The 12,313-nt window shown below is 41.7% G+C and overlaps 1 protein-coding gene and 1 long non-coding RNA gene across 2 annotated transcripts in view; one reads left to right on the top strand and one right to left on the bottom strand.

Moving 5' to 3' along the window:
* LOC129737303 (uncharacterized) overlaps window positions 1-8,677 on the top strand; it is a 65,628-nt gene extending 56,951 nt beyond the window's left edge. Inside the window, exons 2-3 of the long non-coding RNA XR_008735007.1 lie at window positions 1,573-1,694; window positions 8,544-8,677. This is a non-coding gene — a long non-coding RNA (uncharacterized LOC129737303). The remainder of the gene's footprint in view (window positions 1-1,572; window positions 1,695-8,543) is intronic.
* NENF (neudesin neurotrophic factor) lies at window positions 6,499-10,187 on the bottom strand. Its single transcript, XM_055726085.1, has 4 exons — window positions 9,820-10,187; window positions 8,632-8,692; window positions 7,365-7,468; window positions 6,499-6,735 (listed from the first exon to the last, which is right to left on the bottom strand). Exons 1-4 carry the CDS (start codon window positions 9,967-9,969, stop codon window positions 6,559-6,561), a joined length of 492 nt encoding a protein of 163 aa, XP_055582060.1. The 5' UTR covers window positions 9,970-10,187; the 3' UTR covers window positions 6,499-6,558.
* Window positions 10,188-12,313: the final 2,126 nt, after the last annotated feature.

The raw sequence follows: 12,313 nt of genomic DNA, 5'->3' as shown, positions 1-12,313 counted from the left end.
ATACTGAGAGCTTTTCAGATATCCCTACAAGCTGCCATCATCATTTCATTTCTGTCTACCATTTTTGTTGTGTCAGATCAAAACTGCAGGGCATTATCTCTGCCCTGTACGTGGAATAGAAAATGTTTTGGAAAGACTGTAGGACTGTTGCCTTTGTCTAAATTGCTAGACCTGTCTGCGGTGTATCTCAGACACACATGTATGTTTGTCTTTCTGTAACATGAAAATACATCACAAATGCCTTGAAATTCCTACTGTCAAAAAGTATTGCATAACTATTTTAAAATACAGAGCATGCTTAAACAATAAATAAGGAAAAAACAGTGATATTCTTGAGATACTTTGACGCATAATGTAGGACACAGACATGTTACCTAAGAATTTAAACATGTCATCCTTTCAGTTAACACTTTTGCCCTAAGTATACTTAGATCTAATGCACAGCTGCACAGTTCTGCAGTTCAGAAGGAACACTTTGCTTTTTGTGGAGCATGATTTATTCTTTTTAATGAGCTTTTACCTTGCTCAAACATAAAAATTAATAAAGGGTTAAAGGTAACGAATAAATTTGAGTTACCTGGGCTTCATCTGAGATCATTATCAAAACAGCACTGCAATGTAAAAGAAATGGTATGTAGCCGCAGCCTCCAACAAGAAGAGTAGCCTCCTAGGATACTCTTGATTTGCCACAGCTATTTTGAACCAGTTATCGGTTTAATCTGTAAAGTTATCCTGCAGGCAGTTAATTGCTTGGTAACGAAGCTCTGCATATACAACACAGCTGGTGTTAGTACCTCTGCAAAGGAGCACAGAACAAGGCACAGGGAATTTTCACTTCCATTATCATCTATCTGCCCAAACTGGCTGGAACAACTGCTACCTGTAAGTTTTGGGTTTTTTTCTTCTTTCAAAGATTCTGTCATCTACAGAAGAAGGGTGCAAGGCTTTGAGTTCAGCTCTGCATTCAAACGTTCCTACAACTTTAGGCCTCTTTGGATTCAGTTCATGCATTTGATTCTTTGTAATCGGTCTAAATCTCTAATCTCTAAAGCCCAAGCAGACATGCCAAGAAGTGGACTCAGATTTTCACAATGCAAGGGTTAGATCCAAGCCTCTGCTCTATCTGCTGCTTTTGCACAATATGAGACAGCTTTCAGCAAAATCTGGAAGGTAAAACAATAGACATTGGGACATTGATTCTTTTCCTTTTTCAGAGAGGTTTCTTTAAGTTGAGGAAGATTATGTCATGTTTTCATTTTTCTCGGATGGCTTATCTCCAAGATGGCTTGCACCCAGATTCTTCTAAACATTTCAGTTCTCAGAAGGATAATGGCTCATGTCAGAAGGATAAAGGCTCATGTCAAAAAGTACTGCAGAATACTGTAATCTGAACATTCATTCACAGTGCAGAATTTCTGATGGCAACAACTACAAATAACCTATGGAAACAGTAATAGGAATTGTTTATTCAAGAATACTTCCTGTGGCTCTGGAGTTCATCCAGGTGCACAAGCTTTGTTTTTCACAGAATGTTAACCTCTGTTCCTGTTACTTTGGATTTCTTGTCAACAGATAACCCAAGCCAAGAAGATCTAAGCGTAAGTTTTGTAAACAAGTAAATTAGGACTCACACCTCTACTGAACGGGAAGAAAAAACCTGAAAAAGAAGGCATCATGTAAAGACCAACAGATGGGTAAGGGTACAAGTTTACATTGCTCATTGACCATATCTGTCAGAAGCAAAAATAGGAAGCACTGTCTGTTATCAGACCTGCATGCACTGCTCTGCCAAATTACCTTACCAGTATGAGTTGTCCCAATAGCACACTAAGATACATTCTCGTTTCTCATCTGTTCTGTTTTGAGGATTAGGAGTTTTTTTGGTCATGCCAAAATCAAAATCATGCCTATGCTATTAGAGTACTCCTGGCAGTGATGTGCACCTATCACACACATAGTTCTTTGGGACTCTGATTGAATAGAGAGAAAAAAGACCCCACCTTTTGATACAGCACTGATTTTTCTGTCAAAGCAGTCAAGACACATTCTATGTTATCACTATCTGAATCAGCATTTGCAGATAGGGCTCTGAGTGAAGTAATTATTACAAATCTGGAAGTTAAGCGGTTTTTTGTTTTAATCAAAGCATTCACAGACAAGATGGATTTTCTTTGAAAACAGCCATTCTGTACACCATGTAAACAGCTTTCATGTATAGGCTCATGTGTGTTTTACTTTATCTGAATATTGTTTATGGTGCATTTGTCATGAAGTTGCATGGCTTGTGTATTGTTTCCTGTATAGACAGAAAAGCATTAAGCAAAAGCATAAATGGATAATGGATAACAAAGTGTATGATTTTCATCACTTACGTCAGTTTTGGGATTTCAGGATACCACTGAGAATATCCGGTGTTCATCTGAAAATACCCAAATACTAATCAGAGCTACTTAACACATCTCACTGATGTGCAGCTGAATCTACTGAATGGCAGCTTTTTCCACTCACAAAAAGCAGTCAGAAGTGGGGTTTTTTTTACTTTTTTTTTCCTGTCGTTTTAACCAGATCAGCTGAAAAATTAGTGTTGGACTTTTCATATCTCTTCCATTTTCTCTTGAGCAGATGCAAATTACATTGAACATGTTTCAGATAAGTATATTTAGCTATAGAAGAGACAGAATATATTTGTAAAAGTCAGCTAAACCATTTTTTTTCTTGCTTTCCTGCACCATCAATTGAGTTTTACATGTTCTTTGGAGTCTTGCAAGGGAAAACTGCAGCAATTAAATGCCTTTCCAAACTATCATTTGTTGAATATATAGCCCAATTGTGGTTTTGAAACAAAAGTTAAAGTGATTTACAAACTGTGTTAAGACTTCTCCCATTCCAGAACACTGCACCTAAATTGATAAGCATCCTCTTTCAATTTTTACGGAAATGTGAAAGTCTGGCAAGTGTGACAAGTGCAGTCTGAAACATGATCCTACACAGACTCCTGTTATGAATTCACAGCAGGTATCATCAGACCACCAAAAGTACTAGCCTAGACTGCAGTTCTCAAAGAGGCACGACGCCTTTTCTGCATAAGAAAACTAATACAGAAACTTAAATCAACAAAACACTTGTATTTTGGCAAAAGGCCACAATAAGAATGGTGTCCATATACACACTGCAGTTAGGAAAGAAATATCCTCATTTTAAGTCTAATCCTAAATTCTTGGAAAAATCTCAGCCACTCAGTCTGCAGGATTCACAGTCCCTGCATTCTGACAGGTGGTCTTGTTTAGGTTAGGATGCAATAGGTAGTAACTGTGACTAACAGCTGCTAACACACCTTATACGTTCTTAGTAGGATTTCGCTTAACTACGTCTCTACAACTGTAAAAATAAAGATAATATTTTGATTGGCATTTCATAAGTCCTTTATTGAATTTTGGAGGTTTGTATTATTAGTCCTATTGATCCCATTCTTAATCAGAGAAGTCCTTCTTAAAGTATGGAAGACAGACTCTATCCTGTCACAAAATTTAGTTACACGTATTAGTATCAAAGTCAGTGACTACTGAAAAGTGCCAGGTGGGAAACACCAACTTGGGTTATGCATCTTCTAAGCGATGAGCCCACCTGATAATTCTTAACATTTGAAGAGAAAACTATTATTAAATACCAAAGTAAAGTAATTCTTGCTGCAGCAATTCACTAAAACCTCAGACCTTGCAAACACCCATGTTAAGTTAGAAAGATACAGATTAAAAGCAGCACAGCAAAAATAATAACATTCGCAATGTTATCTGGAAGCAGCAAGTAAATTGAAAAGAAATTCTTCACTCTCCAAAGGAGGTACGGAGTAGTAGGAAGGCTACAATAGGGCTTTACACAGCTTGCTTGGTTTTGGTGCAATTTATAGATAGTGAGGGCACCTGTTTTACTGGAATAATACAGAGGTCAGGGAAATGCAGCTGACTGGAAAAACAAGGATAGCATACAATTTGCTTGTTTGGAGTGCAATGTATAGATAGTGGGGACACCTGTCTGGAATAGTACAGAGGTCAGGGAAATGCAACTTACTGAACAAAGCCACCATAGCAGACAGTTTGCTTTTAAGCAAAATAAATTTCAGGCTGTTGGCAAGTAACAGCCTTAGACATAAAATAGTGTCATTAAATTAACACTAAAAGAAATACTGTGGTACTCTCAATTTTTAAAAAGTAGTCAGTGAAAACTTTTTAAGAATGATATGCCCACGTGAAGTCTTATTATCGTAACACTGTTCTATTGAGTGAGAACCTCAACTGAAATAGCCTAGAAAGAGATTAAATGTGAGTCCTTCAGTTCCCAAACTGAAATAAAAACAAAAAGGAAATGTTTGGGATTCTAAAATGCACTCAGTTGTGATAAACTTGTCTTTCATAACAGAAAGGAAGCACTGGAGCATGCCTCTTCTGTTCACAGGCACAAGTGAGGGCAGGTTGGATTTACAAGGCTCACACTGCAAGAGTGGGGTTTCTATCACCATTTCCTGTTGCAACAGGAGGGCTTCTTCACTGAAACTAACCTGAAATTTAGTACAGAGAAACAGTTACCTGCTTTGAGATCAGCAAAGGTGACCTTCATAGTGCAAACAGGAAAACCAGGGAGAGAATAGTAACACTAAACTACTCAGCAGTGATGAGTTACAATCCAGCTACAAGGTTTTGGAAATGCAGCTGCAGATGCTGATCCCAGATGAAGCCAAGACTATTACAATAATCACAGTAGCACAGCTACTGAAGTTGCCCTGTAAGGAAGCATGCAAGGAAGGGGAGAGAAGGGGAAAAAACAGTAGGCATTGGAAAAGTAGTTGTGAAATGTTGGCAAAAGAACAACCACTGTTACCACCCAACCCACATGCATTCCCATAAAGATGGCAGGTAGGCAGATTACCATACCCCTGGGCAGGCAGCTTCAAGCAGACAACTCCTAGCTGCTGTTGGTATCTAATCAACAGGTCAGCAGTAATAATAAAACCCAAAAAATAATTCTCTGAAGCAATATTATTTTCTTAGATGCTAAATTTTTTATTCCACCCCATAGCATCATTCAGCAGGGGGGTGGGGCATGGAGTCCCTCCTGCAAATTAAGAGGTCTAATCGCAAGACACAGAACAAGTTTAGAATAAAACCTGTAACATTGTGAAAGAAAGGATAAATAAATAGAAGCAGGTTTTCCAGGTATTCAACTGACAGGCAGCTGTCTCCTGACAAGCATAAAGTGGAGATTCAGCTAATAAAAAAAAAAAATAAATAATCTCTTTCCTTCAAACAAAGTGGCCAAAATGCTGAAGAAACAGGACAAAATACAGATTTGTACTTTTATTGTATCTGTATTATTAATACAGAACTGGGAGCAGCTGCTCAGTTTCTACGCATTAATTCAATCTGTCACAGTGGCAGATAAATCCACATACGTTACAATTTACATCGTACTTAAGGCAGTGGAAGTCTGTGGTTAGCAGCAGTTTGTATAGCACATGCCTTTACGGTCCTCTTGTTGCTGAAAGACTGCCAGAGAAACCCAGTAAAGGGGGTCTGCTTTCACCCTACTGGACCTGCAGTTTTACATTAGGTTAAAAAAATTGGAACATATTAATGCACGCTTCATTGCAACAGCAATGGTGAAGCCAGAGTAAAAACAAAGAAAAACTACAGAAATTAAAAATGAGAGCTAAAATTGTCAATATACAGATGCTAACTATCTACAGGATACTAAAGTACTATAATAAACTTGTGATGTAAGAGCATGTAGTAAACCGAGTTATCTTTTCCTCTTTTTGTCAGAGAAAAAGTGGGGGAAGCTAGAAGGAAATCATCATAATCTAATACAGATGACATCTTTGATAGTTATTAAAAAAAATTTCAAGTGTCGTTGACTCAAAACTACCATAATAGCCTTACTTAAAATGTCACAGTAGTTCTCATGGGGGAAAAAAGATTTTTCTTGGTTTACAGCTGTAGGCTTTGCATAAATATTCCACAGTAACTGCATTTTAAGACTTTGAGTGGTTTTATATCCAGTATTCTCAAACCTATCAAATATTAAATTCCATACATTTTAAAAAATGTAAGCCTCCATTATACCTGTTTGTACATGTGATACCTACGCTCACTTGAAGCACAGAAAATTGATGTTGCCTCGTCCAGGTAATGCATTCACACTTTTCTAAGGAGTGGGAAACAACTTGGGATTTACAAAAAGACCAGTCATGTTTCAACTATTAAAAACTTGCTTTTCTAAGGAAGGTAATTTTACATTACACACCTGTAAATTGAGAAATCCAGGCAGAAAGAACTTTCATGTGAAAAAATGCCCATAATTCAAGCCAACAGCTCAAGTGTATGATGCTAATACAGATCTGTTTCCGCTAAGCTATCTGTGTTCAACACACATGTATTTTCCAAACAGAAAACTGACTCATGATAGCTAATCGTCGTCACGAACTCCAGAAAACAGGCAATCAAATCAAAATCTAACGTTTTATTGTGCCTCTCCCCGGGCATTTTCTAGGTACAAAAATGTTCCTCAAAACTCATCTTTAATGTTGAAATGTGGCTGATCTTCAGGTTTAAAGTCTAGATTGGGGCTGCCATCCTCATTGAGAATTCGTCGAGAAGTATAGCCAACAATTGGATATTTGGCCTTATAAACATTATTGAAGATATCATCCAGGGACTTCAGTTCCTCTTCTGTGAGTCCTGTCTAAATGATATATGGAAATGAAAGTCCTGTCTCAAAGAAATAAAAATACAGATATTTACATGCATTTTTCTTTTTTATTACTATAAACCTCAGGGTCAGCTTTTGGGTTTACTCAGCACAGCGTGATTAAAAAATTGATAGTATAACCTGTAATTTTATTATTTTCATTCAAATTCAGCCTTGTTAGAACTTTAATTTACTCAGGTCAAACAAATCATTAATCTCCCTTCATTTTCCCTGCATAAGTAAATCGCACCTCCTACAAGCAACAGCCCACTGCCAGAGTTAGCATCCACTGCCACGTCAGTGACGTAGGATACACTAAATCAAGTGACAAAAAGTGATGTACTCTCTTTGGAATCATCTTTTTAAACACCAGGTCATTTCCCCTTTACATGCTTACATAAGCTGTATTGATTCCATAAATCAAAAGTTTCCTCTTTAAGGCTGTCAGCACTGCATCTTTCATGAGCAGTAAATGCATATCCATTTTGTGTATTTAAAGACTATTAATGCATTTTTGTTTTAAAGATATGGATCAAATTAATACAAGTAATACAATCATTCACCATCTTGCAAAAGAATAAAACTTTGCAAAACAGTGTTAAACTAATAGTTCATTTTCTTACTATGTCATGTGTAAGATCTGCCGGATCCAGAGACATCTTTGCAACTCCTCTTGTTGAGTCTTTTCCAACCAAAGCATTGTATGGGGCTCCTCTTCCATAAAATTCTGTCAGATTTTTTTTTTTAAAAAAAAAGAAATCCAGTGATGATCTGGCAATGTACAGGGTATGTTCAGCTTCTACTTTTCACCAGCCTGTTAACACTTGTCAGTGAACTGAAAGCAGTAACTCAAGTCTTAAGACTCTTCTTTGCAAAACGGACTTCTGATTTGCTACTTTTTGATAATATATCCCAGTCCTTTTAAAAAAACAAAACCAAGGGTGGGGATATACAACACAACTGTTGAGTTCCTATACTGCAGTCTTAAAATTTACCTATTATTTAGGGAGCTATGCTTTACATTCTCCTGAGAGGCTTGTAGGCTCCAGAATTTGCAGCGGCAAGCCTTGTCTTAACATGATTTGAAGATCAGCCAACATATATGTCCAGACAAGCTACATTAACAAGCTTAGTACCAACAAAGCAACAAGCCATTAGTTTGCTTATGACGACATTAAGGCAAATGTCCAGGACCCCCCCATGGTCCCTTTTTTACAGCAATCTGGATTAAGTAGCAGGAGTTCAAATTAAAGCATCTGTAGTTCTTAGGGAAGGTACAAACAGCAAATACAGCAATAAATGGTTTAGGTGTAAATGATGAGACAAGAAGCCTCATGAAATAAAATTTTATAGGAAAAAAAAAATACTGAGCCCCTCGCCTTCCTTTCAAAACCAATGTCAACTCTTCAAGAGTTTTGACCAAGCCACTGGGCAGCACAGGTAAGCAAACACCAGCACAAAAGGAAAAGATGTAGCTGCAGCAATGCTGATGTTGTGTAGTGCAATATGGGTGCATCCAAGTTAACTCTGACCTGGTCAGTTCACGTACTGGTGCAATCGAATGCTGTAGTACCAGCGTCCACGTGGCCTGACCCCACATCTGGCAGGGACTTGGGGGTCTGGGCAGGCGTCTTGAGCACTCAAGCTAACTAGACTACATTGGCTTGTCTGCCTGTGTCTACCGTAGTCTCAAACCAGTGTAAGTTCTAGACAAAACCTTAGTGGGGGAGGTATCAGAGGAGGAAAAATTATTTTTTTAAGGAAGGAAAAAGTAACTTCTTTTTGTTGCAATTGAACTGCAGGCTTCTAATACGTTGGGGCTATTCAAAAACAGATGACTGAGTAACAGCATGGAAACAAAGCAGACAGTAGAGAAGCAGCAAAACTCACCTTTTCCAGAAGTGACATCAAATACTACTCCCTTCACCGCCAGGTAAATGGGCTGTCCTTCCTGAAAGGCAAGCCATCAATATATCCTCAACACTTGAGCACAGGCAACAAGCAGCTAGTTCTAGCTATGAAATCCATAAGCACTCAGGACTCAAAGAAGAGAAATTCTCTGTTGTAGGTTTTCTCTTGCTTACGTGTGTACACAAGCGTACACCTCATTTCTCTTGAAATTTCTTACTTGTGCTTTAAACTGTCCCTGAGATTCTTTTTGTGGATTTAAGCATATGCAATGAGAGAATCTTTGTAATCTAAATGTCACAATCGTAGGAGACGTGTCCCTCTTGCAAGTCAGCTCATCTGCTAGAAGATGATCAACTGCATCTTTTTATTCCTAATGCAGATGGGTATTGCCCATGATAAAAGGGCGTATGGCCAACAGCATTCTTTATTTGATTAAGACAACAACCAATAAATACATAAATGCACGCAAATCTGATCTGCTGACATCTGATCTATTTAATAAGCCAGTGTTTCTGCTTTGTCTTTTTATGTGCAAGATGTATTTTTAGTCATGTGCTGGTTAGTTTCTTGAAAGTCTCTAGAGAAGACCCTGAGAAGGCCAGCCAGCAAGTTTTTCCAAAAAGAAGACCGATGTGTATCACTATAGGACTTTATGATTCTGACTGTGAAATTCTGCTGAGATCTCTGCGTCACAGAAAGCTAAACATTCAAGCTGAAATGGCTTTATTTTTGTCATCTTGTAGGGCAGAAAAAAGGGTCTAAATACATAGCTGAATCAATTATTGAGAGATAATTACTTTGGCTCCAACTGATGGTAATCAGAAATTCACTGGCATGAGTACCTTATCAAGCAGGCAACAAATAAAACAGGAACGTGCTTCTAATGGTCTGTACCCAACTCCAACAGCCCCAAACCAGCAGGACAAACGAACAGCAGGCTAGCAACACACGGCTGCCAACAAGCTTCTCACGAGTGCCTACGCAGCAAGTTACCCCGCAGTTACCGGGAGGGAGGGAATCGCACGGCGGCGGCGCAGGGGAGACCCGAGCCTTAGCGTGGCTGCAGGGAAGGCGGCGGCGCCAGGCGCCCCACGGGCCGCGGCCCAGCCCGGCTGGAGGAACCGCCCGGGGACCCCCGGGGAGGCCCAGCCTCCCGCCCGGCCCTACCTGCTGCCCGTCGTATCTGGCCAGCTCGGGCTCGGTGAAGAGCCGCACGGGGGCCTCGGCCGGCGGCCTGAAGCGCAGCTCCCGCTCGGCCGCGGCCGGCAGAACGCCCAGCAGGGCGGCCAGCAGCACCCGCGCCGCGCCCGCCGCCATGCCACCGGGGCGGGGGGGCCGGGACCCTCCTCTGGGCGGCGGGAGCGGGTCCCTGCCGCCGGTAGTGGCCGTACGTGGGTGGGAAGGGCTCAAGCACGGCGCATGTGCGCGGGGAGCTGCCCCGCAGCAGCGAGCGGCGGTGGGGGCTCTGCGCGGTGCGGGGTGCGCCGGCACCGCAACAGGCCGCTGCTCGTAAGGCCTCCGTTTCCACCCCACCCCCCCCGAAGTTTCTCTGCCTGCTGTTTTAGGTGTTCATGCACAAAATCAGTACGCGTGTGGCAGGCATCGTCTTTATGACTGGAAAAAAAATAATGACAAAGCCCAAGGGAGGAGAGAATAAATAGGAAATTTTCAGATGACATCATTTCCCCACGCTGTAAATACAGAGCAGGGAAACATTCAGGGCTGGCAAAAGAATAGGCAGTTTGGAGTTTGTAATTCTATATAGAAATAAGAAAATTAAAAACTTCTGACAGTTGATATACGTATATCACACCCCTCACCACAGCGAGGCGAGTGAGGGCTGAGGGGGTTGATGCTGCAGCACCCAGCAACCTTACTGGCCGCCCTGCTGTAACTGCTGGGTACGGCTGCTCCTGCTGCAGTGTCCTGTGAAGGCTGAACAGAGAAGGATCTGGACAGCAAACAGGAGATAGAAATGGGTCTGATCTTTGCTTTAAGGATTGTGTATAAAGTCTTCTGGTATAAAATCCATATGTCCTCCTCAGAGGAGACCTGTTCCGTGTTGCCTGAGGTAATGCCCTTTTCCAGAGGCTATCCAAAGGCAGTACTGGACACTGGTACAAGCAGAGCTGAACTAGCTAATCCAAAGCATCATCGCCATATTTCTTTTCTGGATGACAAAACCAGCACAAGATGAGAAGCACAGGGGAGTGAGGACATGTATGGCGTGCAGGAGAGAGCACAGTACGGGAGTGACAACCAACGGGCCACATCCCCGTGCGAGGAGTCAGGCCAAGCCTCCAGAGCCAGCGCATGGGGAAGGCAAACTGTTGTGACCATCTGGGAGCTGACTGCTATCTGCTGTGGTAGGCTGAGTATTGGTCCTGTTAGGGTGAAGGTTTATAAGGTTGTTACCGTGATTCTCCTTAAGCAGTGAAGTTTGCCTACACTGCCTAAACGATAGCCGCGCTTCAGAATGGGCTTTGTCTGCTGGCTGGCTGTCACGTCCATTTGCTGACTGTGCACGCCGCAAGACAGATACGAAATGTCAAGCAGAAAAGAGACCTTTAGTAAGGCTTTGGACAAAACTGCTTGTGAACGCGCCCATTACGTGCAAGAGCGAGCTCTGGCATTTGCCTGGTTGCTCTGCCTGCAAGTAAGCTGCGTGGCTCGCTGCAGAGACCCATGCTGCTAGGAAATAAGCAAAAGTCTAATTTGTCAGTTTGGTTCAATCACATTATAGATCTAACTTTTACCCTGAAATAATTATTTATTATTGTCTCCCCAGGGGAGGGCTGCAAGTGGTGAATCCTAGCTGACATCTGTCTGAAGTGTTAGTGGTTTGGGGGTGAGTTAGAGCCTGCCTTTGAATCACAGACATCTGGAAAATAAATAACAAGAATTAAAATACTTCCTTTCTGAAAGGGGAAGCTGTATATTAGGATAGTTGTCAAAGGACTTCAAGCCTTGGTTATTAACTTATGAGGTGTGGGTCTTGGGCATAGGGAAATGATGTACTGAGCAGGGACTACAGCGTTGCGTCTCTGCAGGAAGTGTTGTGCATGCTTTTTCTTGATGGTGATGATGAAACATTAACAATTACTTCCATGCTGGGAAAGAAAAATAGCTGTGTAGGTATTTGTGGACGGATGGCTCATGAGTCAGCTCTTCTGTGGTTTTGGCTTTGGCTTCTCAAGAGTGCCCCGTTCTGCCAGCACAGCGCGGGTGGGTCTTCGCAGGAGCCCTGCACAAGTTATGTCCGGTTGCCAAGGAGGTCTGTTGTTTTGGTGTTCTGTTAACAGCTTTGGGCAGCCAAAAATAATTTTTAAAAAGTAATATTGTGTGCATCTTGGAGAGAGCTGGCAGAGTGGTTTTAGATTGCTTGTCCGATCTAGTTCATTCTTGCATAGGAGAGTTTGTGAAGTGTGTGGTGTAGAAAAGACTTTTCCCGTCGCTACAAGGTGCACTTCTGTGTGCTTAGTAGAGGGAAACGTTCCTGTAACGTTCACAAGAAAGCCGCTGCGCCGGGCGGCGTCCCGCGGGAGCGCTCGGCGGGGACGGCGGAGCCGGCTCGGGGAGCTGGAACCAGACCCGGCCCCGCTGGCGCTGCGAGCCTGACGGCGTCTGCGCCGTGCCCTGCAGCCCGGACGCGGAGAGCCGG

This window comes from Falco cherrug, chromosome 13, assembly GCF_023634085.1.
Source record: "Falco cherrug isolate bFalChe1 chromosome 13, bFalChe1.pri, whole genome shotgun sequence".
NCBI lineage: Eukaryota > Metazoa > Chordata > Aves > Falconiformes > Falconidae > Falco > Falco cherrug.
This window is presented reverse-complemented; position numbering and strand designations above follow the sequence as displayed.